The sequence below is a fragment of the Oryctolagus cuniculus genome, chromosome 11 (genome assembly GCF_964237555.1).
Source record: "Oryctolagus cuniculus chromosome 11, mOryCun1.1, whole genome shotgun sequence".
Classification (NCBI taxonomy): Eukaryota; Metazoa; Chordata; class Mammalia; order Lagomorpha; family Leporidae; genus Oryctolagus; species Oryctolagus cuniculus.
In genome coordinates this window covers 7,529,600-7,545,819 of record NC_091442.1, presented here as the reverse complement: position 1 = coordinate 7,545,819, position 16,220 = coordinate 7,529,600, and the positions used below count along the sequence as shown (strand labels likewise).

The 16,220-nt window shown below is 48.7% G+C and overlaps 1 protein-coding gene and 1 long non-coding RNA gene across 17 annotated transcripts in view; one reads left to right on the top strand and one right to left on the bottom strand.

Annotated features, from left to right (window-relative positions):
- Window positions 1–9,619: 9,619 nt before the first annotated feature.
- On the top strand, window positions 9,620–15,967 carry LOC108178880 (uncharacterized). Its single transcript, XR_011379823.1, has 3 exons — window positions 9,620–10,220; window positions 14,534–14,769; window positions 15,399–15,967. It is a non-coding gene; the product is annotated as an uncharacterized lncRNA (long non-coding RNA).
- The window catches only part of BCAS1 (brain enriched myelin associated protein 1), a 114,661-nt gene continuing 111,356 nt past the window's right edge, over window positions 12,916–16,220 (bottom strand). For all 16 annotated transcript variants that reach the window (XM_017350466.3, XM_070051667.1, XM_070051669.1 and 13 more), the window contains one exon: window positions 12,916–13,827. In XM_017350466.3, coding sequence (XP_017205955.3) covers window positions 13,753–13,827 — 75 coding nt within the window. In that variant the 3' untranslated portion in view covers window positions 12,916–13,752. The remainder of the gene's footprint in view (window positions 13,828–16,220) is intronic.

The following is a 16,220-nucleotide window of genomic DNA, read 5'->3' as shown; positions in this document are numbered from 1 at the left end:
AGGTGAATGCTTACGTCAATGTTGTCCATCCTCTCTCCTTTTCTAATACATAGATTTAATTTTTGCGTATTTATTTTCATCTATGTGAGACAAACAGAGACAGACACACATACAGGGATCTCCCATCTGCCAATTCACTCCCCAAAGCCCACAGCAGCTGGGGCTGGCCCAGGAGCCGGAAATTCAATCCCTGTCTGCCATGTGGGTGACAGGGACTCCAGTCCTTGAGCCATCATTTGCTGCTTCCCAGGACGCATTAGTGGGAAGCTGGAACTTGGAGTGGAGCCAGGACTGGAATCCAAGCCCTCGGCTATGAGCTGTGGGCAACCCAAGCAGTATCCTGACTGCTGTGCCAAATGTCCATCCCTCTAATGCGAGTGTTTAAAGAAATGCTTCTGTCTAAGCAAGGCTTCGGTTGAATCCTATTTTGACATCTTAGTTAATCATTTCACCAAAATATTATCTAATTTCCATTATGTTTTCTTCTTTAAGACATGGGTTGTTTAATTTATAGCTACTTTAAGCATTTTCATATCTTATTTTCCACAGCTTTCCCTACAATTACATTGTGGTCAAGGGAAAACAGATTGTATATACTTTTGTCTTTTTTTTTTTTCAAAGATTTCTTGTTATTTATTTGAAAGGCAGATTTACAGAGAGAGGTAGAGACAGAGAGAGAGTTCTTCCATCCATTGATTTATTTCCCAAATAGCTGCAACAGCCAGGGCTGGGCCAGGCTTAAGCCTGGAGCTAGGAGCTTCTTCCAGGTCTCCCACGTGGGTACAGGGACCCAATCACTTGGGCCGTCTTCTGCTGCTTTCCCAGGTGCATTAGCAGGGAGCTGGATCACAAGTGGAGCAGCCAGGACTCTAACCAGTGTTCATATGGGATGCCAGCGCTGCAGGCCGGGGCTTTAACCTGCTGTGCCACAGCGCTGGCCCCTATACTTTTATCTTTTGAAGTTTGTTGAGATCTGTTCCATTGGCCAGTGTGTGTGACAATTTTTGGCAAATGTTCCGTGGATATGTAAAAATGCATTGAGAAGTTAATATTTTGGTCTATAAACGTCAATTTGGTCAAGAGCATAAATAGTGCTGGCCAAAATTCCTGATTTCTTACTGTTTCATTGTCTTTAGCTGTCAGTGATTAACAGAGGTGTGTGAGTATTATTGCCTATCACTGTAATCATGTATTTCTTTATTTCTCCTCTGGGTCTGTACATTCAGGCTACCTTCCTAGGTACTTGTAGATTAAGAATTATTTTATTCTTCTGGTGAATATGACTCCTTTTGCTATTATAAAATATCTCTCTTGGGGCTGGTATTGTGGCGTAGTGGGTAAAGTCACCACTCGCAAAATGCTGGCGTCCCAAATGGGAGCCGGTTTGAGTCCTAGCTACTTCACTTTCTGACCCAGCTCCCTGCTAACGCTCCTGGGAAAGCAGCGGAAGACGGCCCAAGGGCTTGGACCCCTGTCACCCACATGAGAGACCTGGAAGAAGCTCCTGGCTCTTGGCTCCTCACTTCTGGCTTTGGTCTGGCCCAGGCCTGGCCATTGCTGCCATTTGGGGAGTGAACCAGCAGATGGAAGATCTCTCTCGCTCTCTCTCTTTCTCCCCATTTCTGTTCTTTCACATAAATGAAATAAATATTTTTAAAAAATCTCTGTATGTTACTTCTTTCCTTAAAAATTGACTTCATCTGAGCTGGTGCCGTGGCTCACTAGGCTAATCCTCCACCTTGCGGCACTGGCACACCAGGTTCTAGTCCCGGTCGGGGTGCCGGATTCTGTCCCAGTAGCCCCTCTTCCAGGGCAGCTCTCTGCTGTGGCCTGGGAGTGCAGTGGAGGATGGCCCAAGTGCTTGGGCCCTGCACCCCATGGGAGACCAGGATAAGTACCTGGCTCCTGCCATCAGATCAGCACTGTGTGCCAGCCGCGGTGGCCATTGGAGGTTGAACCAACGGTAAAGGAAGACCTTTCTCTGTCTCTCTCTCTCTCTCTCTCACTGTCCCCTTTGCCTGTCAAAAAAAAAAAAAAAAAAAATTGACTTCGTCTAATGTTGGAATAGCTGTATTAGTTTTCCTTTTGTTACTGTGTACATGCAATAGCAGTTTCCATCTTTTTATTTTTAAACTTTCTCCATCCTTATATTTGCAGTATGTCTCTCTTTTTTTAAAGATTTATTTATTTGAGAGACAGGGTTACAGACGGAGGGAGAGACGGATCTCCCACTGCTGATTCACTTCTCAGATGGCTGCAATGGCCAGAGCTGGGCCAATCTGAAGCCAGGAGCCAGGAGACAGAAGCTTCTTCCAGGTCTCCCACATGGGTGTAGGGACCCAAGCACTTGGGCCATCTTCCATTGCTTTCCCAGGCCATCAGCAGGAAGCTGGATTGGAAGTGGAACAGCCGGAACATGAACTGGTGCCTATATGGGGTTCCGGTTCTGCAGGTGGAGGCTTCCTCTACTATGCCACAGCGCCAGCCCCTGGGGTATGTCTCTTGTACACAGAACATAGTTGGGTTTTCTTTTTTCATTTAGCATGAAATCTGTCTTTTAATTGGAGTCTTTAATCCATTTACATTTAATGTAATCATTAAGTCAATATTAACATAATATTAGTATGCTATTAGTTCATTATTAACATAATACTAATATATTACTATTTAGAGTTTCCCTTTTTCTTTTACTGACCTTTTAAATTAAGGAGTATTTTTTAAATGATCCTTTTTCTCCTATTAGCTTATTATTTCCATATTTTCTTTTATTTAAAATCCTGATTAAAATTATTATGCCTGACTTGTCATAGTCTGATAAAACTGGCCTGTCTACTACTTCTCAGGAAACATGAGGCAGTGGGGTCATGTTCAATTCTTTTCTCTCGATGCCAGTCTTGTGCCGTTGCTGCCATGTCTTTTGATTCTCTACATATTTAAACCTCACAGGACATTATTATCTTTTGATACAGTGGATGGTCATTTAGATTTACTAACACATTTGTCTTTATGTCATTCTTCATTCTTTCCTAAATTTTTGTTTTTCTCTTAGACCATTTTCTTTTTCTCTTAAAAGACTTCTTTTAGTGAGGGGATGCTGTTAATGTATTAAGTCAGTTTTTGTTTTCCTGAAGACGTATTTATTTTGTCTTCGGTGTGGATGAGCATTTTTATTAAATGTCGAATTAAAGTTTGGCAACTACTTTCTCTCAGCTGCTGAATTCCCTCCCTCTCCCATCCCCCTCCCTCCCTCCCTGCCTCCCTCCCTCCCTGCCTCCCTCCCCCTCTCCCTCCCTCCCTTCCTTACCTTTCTCTCCCTCCTCCTCTCCCTCTGTTGTTTCCCAACTTTCCTTCCTTTCTGTTCTCTGGCTCCCATCAGCACTGCTGAAAAGTCAGCTGTCAGTCTCATTATTGCTTTCCATAAAAGTAGGACACCATCACTCTGGTCTAGGATGATTGATTAGATGATAGATAGATAGATTTGGTCTAGCGCTTGCCCAGTAAATGAAGTAGCCTGTGAGTAGCAGTTTAGCCATTTTCTGGAGAGAAGTTTTGGATCTGGAGCTTGGTTTCCCCAAATGATAACAGAGATAGCAACTCGGGATCAAAGGAGTGAGAGAAGATCAGAGGAAAAGCAGGCTACAATGAACAGTTTTAATGAAGAGGATTGGACCTCAAAAGATTAGCAGCATTCTGGGGCCAAAGGAAAGATACAAGGGGCAGGATGTCACTTTCTAAAAATAAGTGACCTCAGAACCCCTGAGACTGTGAGATCCAATACTAAGTTTGATTTCTCTGTGCTGTGTTGTAATTTCCAAAGTTACTGACATCCAGAGAAGTTGATCCACTTTGGCAACCTCAAGTAGCAAGTGGCAGGCTGAGATTCACACCTATGCCAACATACTCCAGATGCTACATTTTCCTTATTTCTCTATTTGAAGGGTAGCGAGATGGAGAGAGAGAGAGAGAGAGAGAGAGAGAGAGAGAGAGAGAGAGATCGTCATCGTCCTTCTACTGGTTCACTCCCCAAAGGCCTGCGACAGCCAGGGCTGGGCCATGCCAAAGCCCGGAGCCTGGAACTTAATTTGAGTCTCCAATGTGGCTGGCAGGGCCCGAGTATTTGAGCCATCACCTGTTACTTGTCGGGATGCACAATAGCAGTAACCTGAAACCCAGAGCAGAGCTGGGACTTGAACTCTGATATGGGGTGCAGATGTCCCAAGTGGCATCTTTGTTACTGCACCAAATGTTTGCCTCCAGATTCCACACTTTTAATCACAATACTGTAGAAAGGGCAGAGACTTTAAATTTTTCTTATTATAAGCCATAATAAGAAATATATCTTGAGACTTGGGTTTATAACACAAATAAACCTTTCACTAGTTTATATTACCTATGTTACTTGTGATGCATCTTGAGATCTATCCTATTCTGTTCTATTCTATTCTATGCTATTTTATTCTTTATGCTGGATTAACACTAACAGGTTGGTTTTCAGTTTAAAAGACAAACAATGACAGGGACTTACTGTAAGGATGAATAAAGTACTTTGGCAGGAAATGTTCACGGAAGGGCAAAAGAAGCCATTTCCTTTTATTTTCCCAGAATTTTAACCAGAAAACAGCTCTGGGTCACCCACTTTATTTTCCTACAGCTGGGAGCCTCCAGCAGACTCCTCACCACTCATCAGGCACTGACCCAGGGAGAACCCAGCCCGTCCTCTCTACACAGTGCAGGGTGTGTGGACATCCAGCATGGCTGCTGTGGGACGCCACAAACGGCCAGCCCAGGGCATCTCAGCCTTCTCGGCTCTGCTCTTCTCTGTTGAGCCACTGGAGAAGGCCACGATATTTCCTTCTGGGTCAGCACAAAAGAATAGCCTAGAATGGCCATTTCTTGGCTAACAGTGTTCCCGTGCTGATCTCTCAGGCTGTACTGCCACTGAGGGATTAATGAAAAATGCTTCCCTTCCTCCCCCCCAGAATGCCCTGTCCCGTCTTGCGGTTGACTTACAACATTTCAACTCCCGCCTCTTCCTTTCTCACCATCTCTTCTTCATGCTTAAACAGACTGCAGATTTGCAAAGGAAATGATTAAGCAAATCCAGCGATCTTGGCCCAGGGACCTGATTTTTCAAGGTTCTAGTTTTTGAGAGCTGAAGAAATCTTTTCGTTGAAGGATTTGCATGAGTTTTTTAGCCTTAGTCAGGGCTGGGGCATAATTTCCTGTTTTTGTATTCTCAAAACTGCTAAGCTACTTGTGAACAACTGGCCAGCCAAGATAGGGAGGGGGTGGGGGATGCGGGCAGAGGGCTGTGAGCCAAGGAGGGAGGAGAAAAGCTGTCCTGCTCAGGGCTGGCAGAACCTCTGTGAAAGTGACTTTTTTTTTTTAGGGCAATGAAGTAGGGACTCAGGCAGCAGATTCTAAATAGACATTGAAGGTGGGGGCATAGTGATAAAGAGGAGAAACAAATTCTAGAAGGAATTTTAATGGGCTGACCCTCAAAGAACAGTGGAATCCCAAAATGTTTCCAGAAGCACCGACATTTATTAGGTATTTACTGCATGCCGGGCACAGTGCTAACTGCTTTGTGTGGAGTGTGTCATTAAATCCCCATAGCAACTCAATGGAGTGGATTTCATTGTCATCTTCATTTTATGGATGAAAAGTGGAGTTTGAAGAAGTTAAAACTTGCTCAAGACCACATGGTTAGCAAGTAGCAGAAGTGGGATTTCAACCAAGGCCCATTTGCACCCTGAGCCTGTGTTCCGTTCCTAACCACAGCTCTGCTCTGAAGATAAGCAAGGTGCCAGGGATGTGCCGTGACCAAAACCCCATACACGTTCATTTACTCAGCCCGGGGTGGGAGGTGGGACCTCAACCAGGAACATTCCCTGAGCTTTCCTCTCTCGGTGCAGAGCCTCAAACTGGGGTGGGTGTTTGCTTGTTTGTTCGTTCTTGGATCCTCTGTGCAAACTTCTCTCCAAACTGCGTCTCTCGGGCTCCATGGCCAGCAGGCTTTGGGGTTGGGTCAGCCAGCAGGAAACACTGATGCTGAGATAGCTTCCCTGTCCCTCCTACCAACAGAAAGGCAACGCATCCAGGGAGCCCCCCAGGTCCCAGCTACCCCTGTGCAACCTCCTTTCCACTGGCCTGGCTGTCTCCTTCCCCCAGGGCGCTCAGGATCCCCAGCTCCTGTGACATCGAGCCATGCTGTCATAGCTTCCTTCTGGCTCTCCTTTCTGGGAGCCCCATGCTTGTCTTTGAACTCCTTCTGCACCTTGGAAATGAGTGACAATTTCCATATCCCTCATCCAGCTACTTGCAGGGGCTGGGTTTCCTGGCGAAGACCCTAAGTGAGAGGCAGACTCCGAGGTGGTCTTTTGGGTGCAGGTGGCTTGTGTGGGAGGTGATCCCAGGAAGCACAAGTGGGGGGAGAGGGGTGTTCATAAGTTGGTTGCTAATGTGGGCAGCTGTGGGTCAGTCTTGCTGAGGACCCAGGAGGGAACATGGAGACACCCCACCATTGTCCCATTGAGAGATGGGGAAGCCGAGATGTTTCTTTTCCATCTCTGATCCCTCATTAGTTGAGGTTTGTCCCTGGGGACACAACATTCCAGGTATTTCCAGAATGCCCCGCTGGTGGATTGCACACGCTCCCCCAGCCCCTGGGGAAAACCTGCTGAGAAGCAGGGAAAGAGCAAGGCCTTTGACGCGGGGAGCTGTCGGTGCTGAAAGAGATGGGGGAGGCCATCTGCAGAACCTTCTGCCGTGGCGACCTGGCTCAGAATGTAAGTAGGCACAACCAAGAAAAGCCAAGGGCAGACCCAGAAGCTTCACTTTACTTTAGAATGGGATGAACATGGGGCAAATCAAACATTCTTCTTTACTCCCCTCCACCCCTCCCTCCCTCCCTCCCTTCCTTTTCTTTCTGTATGAGCCAGTCAGCCAACTGGCTATCAACACGAGCAGAGACTGGATAAAGTTTAGGGGTGCTCTGACGACCTCGAGCCATGAAGGAGTAGCCACGTGCTCTGTGTCGGCTGTTGTCCTCTGCACCCTTCTCAGTGATGCCAGCGGAGGGAGCTCTTACCGCCTACCAGGCAATGTGCTTGCGTGCACCAAGGCCACTGTCTCCCTCACGCTTCTTAGCAGCTCTCTAAGTGCCACCATCATTCCCATTCGTTAAAGGACCAGACTAAGGCTCCACAAAGGCAGGTGATTTGCTCAAGATCTCACAGCCTCGGATCACAGGCGTGGGTCAGCTGGGTGGATGGTGGGGCTAGGTTCCAAATTTACACTTGTGACGCTCTGAAATGACCATTGAAGTGTTCTTTCAAGGGGGCTGAACTGGAATAAATGGTTCTAAGCCAGCCTCCACACTTAAACATGAGTTTGGTCCAAAGGGGCCTGGTATGCAATGAACTACAACCTAGCTTGATGTGTGAGCTGGTAGTAGTCCAAACGAAATCTTCTGTAGCTAAGCAACTGAGCATCAACCAATAATAGTAGCTGACCCCTCGACCAATCACAGCAGTGACCCCTCAACCAACACCAGGCTGAAGACTGCCAAATTATGCTCAAATAAGGCAAACCAGACTACACAACTCATTTCCTGTCATTCTGGTATAAGAGTGGCTCCCGGCTCTGTAAGAACAGGCATCAGGAGCCATCTTGGGTCTAGGGTGCTGACTAGTTCTAGAATCTTTTTCTTGCTTAAGCAATCTTTGCTAAGCTAAACCTGTCTCAGTTTTGTTTTTAAACATTAGCCAAAGCCATTAGAGACTGTATCTAGGCTGTTGGTTATACTTTTAAAGAAATTTCAAAAGTCAACGATGGCGTTCTGTGGTTATCTAGCAGATAGCTGAGGGCACTCAATGAGTTGTCATTGACTTGAGTTTGTATCAGATCCCACCAGCAGCCCAATGCAAACCTGTGTGACTCCCCAGCTGGAGTCTCCTCCATGGCTCCCCATTGCCCTAGGAAGAGGGCTTCAACCTCCCTCAACGACTCCTTGCTACCTGTCCTGGGTGATCCGGTCTGTGATGTCTCCCTGCCTCCTCCCTCTTACCTGTCCTACCTGCAGCCGTGCTGAAGCACTTCCCTGTGTCCCTGTAGGCTCTCTGCTTTTGCACTTGCGGCTCCGCTGGGAGCCCCTGGGCCAGCCCTGCTTCTTTCTTTGTGAGTTCGCTCAACTGGCGCCTCCTCAAATGCATAGCCAGTCTCCACCCACTACGATCACGTGGCTGTGCCTTCCTCTGTCTCCCACAGCATCTTGCGGCTTGCCTCTCTTGCTTCGTGTTGTTGTCTTCCGCCTGCCTGTCTCTCCCACTAACGGGAAGGCAGTGCCTTTAAGAGCTTAGGTTGGGTTTCAGCCTTGAGTCTGCCATGTGTTTCCATGGGCAAAGTCGCTTTTTGTCTCCGAGTTTTAGCATCTTCATCTGTAAGATGGGCAGTGTACAAACCATTCATGTGGCACACGATACCTGTGTACAGTAGGTCCAATGTTAGCTTTTATTATCTATGCATCATGAAGGCTGGTCTTCGCACCAAACACTCCGAGAAGTGGTAGCTTTGCGTAGGCCATTGGTTTCCAAATTTTGTCCTGGGTCAGAACCCCCTGGAAGGCTTGTTCAAACATGACTGGCTCCCACTGCACTAGTCTTTGATCCAAGGGACTGCAGCTGGAGAATTTTTAATCCTGACAAATTCTTGGTGATGCTGATGCTTAGGGTCCTGTGAACTACTTTAAGAGCCACTGGGCTGATCACCTGCCAACTGACTGGCACCAGTTTTAGGAACAGGGCAGGGCAGAGTCTCAGAGCATCAGAGCCAGGCTGTCACACAGCACCTGCCACACGTAAAGATAAACTTCCTTGTCATTATTAGCCAGAAGAGTCTCTGAGAATCAAATCCAGTGCTGTTACATAGCTCCTAATGTATGCCTCTCACTTTTATCACCCCATTTGAGCATGGGATTTTTGGCTACTTGGTGCTAACAGTGGCCGATGGTACAATGGCTCTCATTAGCTAGGTGGCTCTTATGTGGCACCACTTCACCATCTGGGATGGACCATCTCACTCCCTGCTCACAGCAGTCCCACGGGGAGGTACTGTCATGAGCCCACTGCTGATGAAGGTGCTGAGAGCTGAAGTCCCCTGCCCTGGAGTTGGGTGTGGAGAAAGTGACAGGCTGATCCGGCCACTTTGTGGAGCATAATGGGCCACTCAGGATGACTTTAAATGCTGGACAATCACACATCCTGCCTTAAGCTTTTCCCAAGATGGAGTAGAGGAGAATGGGAAAACCAACCAACCGACCTTATCTTGGTTCGGACGGCTAGGAATCATAGAAGGCAACTGACCTGCTTGGTTTGGCTTTCTCATTCTAGTTCTTTAAACTTGACGACGGCTTTCTAGAATTGATCAACACACACACTCTCACCCTGCTCTGGCCCAATTTCCTGATTATGCAACCAGGGAAAAAGCCTGGACAGAGACTGCAGAACCCCAGGTCCTGGAGCGCCCCCATGTGGTTGATTGAGCTAAAAACGCACTCTAGCGGGAGTCACTCACCTAAGGAATGAGCGCCTTCAACAGCAATCATTGCAGGCAGCTGGGGGCCATTTTGTCAAGGAGTGCTCATTTGAAAAACAAGGAGAACAAAAACCCCTGAGAGGTGCCTGCCAGCTTCCCTTCCCCCATGATAAAATGCAACAAAGGGAGCAGCTAAATGCGGTCGGGGACACACAACTTTAAATTAGGTGATGTGTTCAGAAAGCATTTTATAAACTGTAAACTTTGATCACGCAAGACCTGATTGCTGTTATCCTGGCTTCCGTGAAATGGCACGGACTTCTGCCTCCACTCTGGTGCATTAAAGGGCCAGGAGACGGAGCGGCCACAGTAACTGGCGCTTTGGACGGAGGTGACAGCAACTAAAGAGTTAAACTTCCCAGAAAGCCAATTTATGCAGAGGACTGGACCCTGCCCAGCTAAGGATCTGAATTACAAATGCACAGAATTTGCTGCTCGGTCAGTTATTTCTTTTCTTCCTAATGGAGCCCGTCATTTGCAGGAGGGCCGGCCACTTCATTTCCACTGATGGAGTGAACAAAGTCGCGACCACAGAGGAGCCTAATTCTACTCACCATTCCAACTTGCCCTTTAAGGAGGGGCGCTGAGAGGGTGGGTGCCGCCAGCCCCCGGTATCCACCATGTGGGTAAGTTAATAATTGGAGCCATTTCCCTCTCTGGGAGGCAGTAAGCGGAGCTTGACTTTGTGTTTTAAGGCCTCAGATCGGCCTGGGACTACTGGACAGAAGTACCGGCAGGGATCCAGGTTGGGGGAACCTGCCTCCTTCCAGGCTCCTTGGGAAGGAGCCAGCGGGACACGTGCTGGTCTCTTGGAATCTAATTTAATGGGACCCTAGTGTGCATTTGGACTATTTGCAAACAAACAGAGAGAGAGAGAGAAGACGGGGGGAGAGAGAGAGAGAGAGAGAGAGAGAGAGAGAGAGAGAGAGAGAGAGAGAGAGAGAGAGGTTAAATCCCTGATCATTTGTTTAAAGAGCAAGGAGGTACAAACAAAAACACAAGCACTTCCCTTCCTCTTTTCCGTGCCTGTGGCATCTCCAGGTCCCCAGGATGATGAATTCGAGAGGGGAGCGACTGCTCTTTTGAATGAATTCTTTAACAGACATCAGTCAGAAAGTCACGTCAGCTGCAACTGGAGCCAGAGCTGTGTGTGTGTGTGTGTGTGTGTGTGTGTGTGCACGTGCTGCATACGTGAGGACAGCCATGCCAGCTCAATAGCTCCGTTCTTGGAAAGGCCACTTCTTCTTGGCGAGGGAGAGGATAGACTTCCCTGTGCGCCTAAAAATAGATAAATACGGAAATAAATAGTAAGGCTGACACAGGCAGCCCGGCGCCCGGCCTGGCTCTGCCTTGCTCTTCCCTGTGCCCCGCTGTGTGCCCCTTTCTGTGCCCAGGGCCGTGTGCAGACTCCTTCCCCACCCCGGAGGAGCTCCGTGCCCTGAGTCTGGGTCCCAAGGGCTCTCCAGCCCTCACCTGGGAGTTTTTCTTTTTTCACTAGTCCAGCAAGAAACCTGGAGAGGAGCATTTACCGTAAATGTCTCAGGGACAGGCTCTGAACAACACACACAGACACATACACACACACACACACGGACACACAAAGCACCAAAGTGGCCTTGTAAATTGCTTCTGAAGCTATACCTGGAATTAGAGTTTTTTGAGTTCTCTCTGGCTTACATTTTCTTGCCTTTTTTTAAAAAAAGCAATTTTATTACAAGGTTGTTCTCTTCTGTGGCCCAAGGAGGATGGGAGACCAGGACTGGAGCTGTGGGTGGGCTTTGTGGAGCACACACACGCGCCTGCAAAAAGCCACTGCCCAGTGAAGTGAGAGTGGCAAATGACACTACTGCCTCCCTCTGTGGAGGCTCTGGGGGCACTGGGGACAAAGAAGCTGGCAGCTGCACGGTCTTCCTGCACCACAGGAAAGTCACCTCCCCTAGGTTTGTTCTTGTGCTGTGCCGAGGGCAGGGAGGGGCACGGCACACAGCGCGTCTCCAGGGCTACAGAAGGGGCCACGTGTCTGCATCTGAAAGCTGGGGTGCGGCCCGTCCAAGTGGGGAGCCAGCAGCCTCCAGCAGCCCCCTACTCTGGATTTTTGGGGATTCTGCATCTTACCGAGCGCATTTTCTTTTTAGAAATCACGTATTTGTGAGAGAGAAGGAGAGACAGAGCTCCCGTCTGTTGCTTCACTCCTCAAAGGGCTGCAGCACCTGGGGCTGGGCTGGCCTGAAGCTGGGAGCTGGAGCCAGGGTTCAACCCAGGCTCCAGCCTGGCCATCACCGCTGCCTCCCAGGACCTGCATCGGCAGGAAGCGGGGGTCAGGAGCCAGAGGCGCCCATCTAACCCAGGCAGTCTGACGTGGCACGCAGGCGTGTCAATGCCAGGCCAAACACCTGTTCTCTGGCACACATTTCCCGAAGGCCTTTTTGCCAGAGCTGGGGTCTAATTTGCCTAAGGAACGGACAGGTCTCTATCCAGCTCCATATTGGGAGAGAACATGCAGTGTTGATTTCTACCAGGGGATGCAGCCGTGTGAGCCAGTGTGCATGTGTCAGTCAGTACTAGTTCCATGTGCAGTGTGTGTGTGCACATGTATTTATCCATTCTGACACACATGTATGTATGCACACATGTGCATGTAAGATGTATCTGAATCTGCAGGCAGGGGACACTGCCCATGCAGTCACCCGCCAGCTGCTTGGGGATCCTGGCTTCTCAGTGCAGCGGGAGCAGCTTCGTGGCCCTACCACCTCCCAGGGCAGCCCCTGCTCACCTACCGGATACAAAGGCTCAGCACCTTGCCTGGAGGTTGGACCAACTGTGTGTAATTCATGTTCCAGCTGAACCTGCTCCTTGCCCAACTCCTCCTCAGCCCCTGTACTGTCCCCTCCCTCTTCCCCAGGAACCCACTGTCAGTGTGTCACACGCATCTGAAACCTTGTCTCGGTTCAGCACTTCTCTTACGCATCATGAGTGGACATGCAGAGATACATGTGTGGACACACGTGTGTGTATGTGTGTGAGTGTGTGCACACATTTACAAGGAAATCCAGAGGGGTTTGCGAGGGGATTATTTTCCGAAGAAGACAAAGGAGGAAGCACACTGACTGCACACCATCTCACACAGAGCTGGAGAGACCTGCTTCAAAAGTTGAACATTAACAGATACTTTAGAAGTAGATACATCTTTTATTAAATCAGAAACAGAAAGGTGCAGTATACATGCCTGTCAGTAGTCAATTGTTCGCTACTTTGAATTACATTTTAATAGACTCACGGTCTTATTTCTTTCTCTGTAAAGTATTAAAAAAAACTCAGGTATTTGAATAATCTTCTGTAAATTTTTATTAACTGGGGTTAGGGAGAGGTTTTATCAGAGCACATCTTGGGAACATTAGGAAGTTACAGACAGACCTGAGATAAGTGTCAGACAGAACAGAGAAGCCAGTCCCTCAGCCGTGAGGAGAGGACCAATCTGTGTTAGGCTAAAGGAGGCAGGATTAAAGGAGCCCCTGGCGCCCCCTGGTGGTAAACTTGCAACTTCCTTTATTTGTTGAAGCTGTCACACTGGTCCTTGTCCCTGAGCCTCTTAAGCAATTGTTTTTCCAATCGTCTTAAGCCCTCTCCATTTCTCTCTGTTCAGCAACTTTCAGAGACCCTGTTAGAAAAAAGCCATTCTTACTCATTGCTTCTTCATAGCCACACATTCCATTCCCGGAAATTGGCGACTGCCCGATGCAGAGCCTGTGTTCGCTGTCCTGGAAACGTGAACTCAGACAAATGGGTTCTGGCCTCCCCTCCCCAGGCTGAGGGTGCGAGTGTGCGTCCAGCACAGAACTCCATTCCTTCTCACTGGTGTATTTCTTCCGTCACTTCACTCGCCTCCACCATTTATCAAACTGAACCCAAACGCATGCCAACCCCCTCCTCAACCCTTCTGACCTGACTAGTCCACCTGCTAAAACACCTCGACTGTTGCTTGCCAGAAAGACTGGACCCGAGACAAAAACCGTGCCCCACAACATACAATCACAGCCCGGGCTGTCTCTGTAGGCAGGATTTCACCGGACGGGCATCCGAAGGAAAGCTATGTACATGGAGTCTGTCTGGGGAGGAGATGGGGGATGAGAGAACCCGGAGGGCACTGTGGAGATTTGATTACTTGGATTTGCCGACGGGGCCGATGGACACAGGGTCTGTTTGCACTTGAGCGTCCGACATCCGCTTGGGTCCCTGGAGAAAGACATAAAGACGTGGGAGCCATTGATCGGCAGTCACGGTGTGCTCAGTGGGTGCTAAGCAAACACATCTCATTCGCGAACGCGGGATGAAGGGTGGCCTCCTACCAGAGATCCTGGTTCAATGCCCAGGTACATCACTTTCTAGCTTTGTGAAATCTCCGACAAGTGACTTAACTCTGTGCTTCGGTTTCTTTAAGAAGGGAACGAAAAGACTCATCTCAGGGAGTTGCTCCAAAGATGCAGTGAGCTCACCTCCCCCTCCCGGGGTTTCCAAATCCCCACGGTTCTAGCTCACCTTAGCCATTGCCTCCCCGGGGTTTCCAAATCCCCATGGTTCTAGCTCACCTTAGCCATTGCCTCCCCGGGGTTTCCAAATCCCCACGGTTCTAGCTCACCTTAGCCATTGCCTCCCCGGACCACAGTCTGGTCGTATCGCCCTGTCTTCTTTTCTTATAAACCCAGCACTCTCTGCAGTGGTCTGACTGTCTGATCTAACATCTGTCTCCACGAGCACAAAAGCTCTGTGGGTTCGGCACCTGTGCCTTCGGGTGTTGCCAGAGCCTGGCACAGGAGAGGTGCCTTGGTATTGACGGAATGGGTGAGTGGGCACGAGTGTTGTTAATTCGACTGTTCTTTTACCTTTGCTGTCAAGTGTAACCTACAAAGACTGACATTAACCCTTTCTGCACGTGGTCTAGGAGCGGAGGTTGACACACATGCGCACGCTATCACCTCCCAACTCAGGACCTTGTATGGCCCCTTTGTGGTTAAGACCGCCCCACTCGCAGACCCTGGAACCACCGGTGCCTTCTCTGTCCCTGAGTTTGGTCTTTCCCAGGACGCTGGATCGTGGGATCAGGGTGAAGAGCCTCTCAGCCTTCTTTCAGGCAGCACGTGGATCTGAGATTCGCCCCCGTTACTACATACATCAGAGGTACTAGCGAGGGCCCCAACTTAGAGGACAGGGTCCTGGAGGGTTACAGAGCACAGGACAGTAGGATATACCATAGTATCATATGTGTACAGTACAGAGAGCATACGGACAGTACAGTGTAGCATAGCATAGTATAAGATAGTGTGTATTATGTGGTACAGATGTATGTATAGTATGATGAACGTAACGTACTATAGGACAGTTATATAAGTATATGTAACTTATGTGCAGCATAACTTATATAGTGTAGTGCATCCACATGCGGAGTATCGTACAGGAAAGGTACTATAGTAGGGCACAGGATATAAAGTACAGTACGGTATAATACATAAGGCAGGCTACTACCATGTACTGTCATAAAATACATACAATATGATGCTTAGTGTTGCACACTATACTATACATTTTATAGTGTAGTATGTTGTCTAGTATGCATGGTCTTCTATAGCATAGTAAATACAGTGTAACTGTAGCACAGTACGTATGGATAGATACAGGGTGTATGTGGGGTGTGTATAATAGTATCTATGGGGCCGGCACTGTGGCACAGTAGGTTAATCCTCCACCTGTGGAGCCAGCTTCCTATATGGGCACTGGTTCTAGTCCCAGCTACTCCACTTCCAATCCAGCTCTCTGCTATGGCCTGGGAAAGCAGTAGAAGATGACCCAAGTGCTTGGGCCAGTGGGAAACCTGGAAGAAGTTCCTGACTCCTGGCTTCGGATTGGCTCAACTCCGGTATTTGCAGCCATTTGGGGAGGGGATGGAAGTCCTTTCTCTCTGTCTCTCCCTCTCACTGTCTGTAACCTTGCCTCTCAAATAAATAAATAAAAATCTTTTAAAAATCAGTATCTATGGTATTTGTCTACAGTATAATATCTCTAGTGCAGTGCATTGCAGCATACGTAGCATGGGACAATATAGGTTCGCATTAGTATACACTGCATTGTGTAATAGAATAGAACGTAATTTAACACTGGAGTCAGATTCCTGGGGTTTGAATCCCAGATCTGCCCTCCCTCGCTGTGTGACTTCAGTCAAGTACTTGACTCTATGCACCTTAAGTGCTGAACACGAGATGCTGATTCACGTAAAGTGCCGGGGAAAGGGTCGGTCCCCTCGTGGGCTGCAGGAGAGAGCCACTGCTACTCCTTTCAGTGGTGGTGGCTGGGTTCACTCAACAGCACGTGCTGAGCATCTGCTCTGCAGAACACGCGGCGTGGGTCTTCAGGGGTCTAAAGAAGACAGGACCCACCCACCACAGGCTACTGAAACCTAGTCTCAAGGGGCCGGCCACACAGGGTATGAGGACTGCTGCATGATTCCAGGCTTTGTGGGTGCCCTCCTCCCCAGCCCAAGGGGTGTCCAGCCGGCTTGGCTGCCAGCGACAGTGACCCCACTGGCCCTCCCGGGGACACAGGAGGAGCCTGAGCTCCAATCGTATTTATGCCCT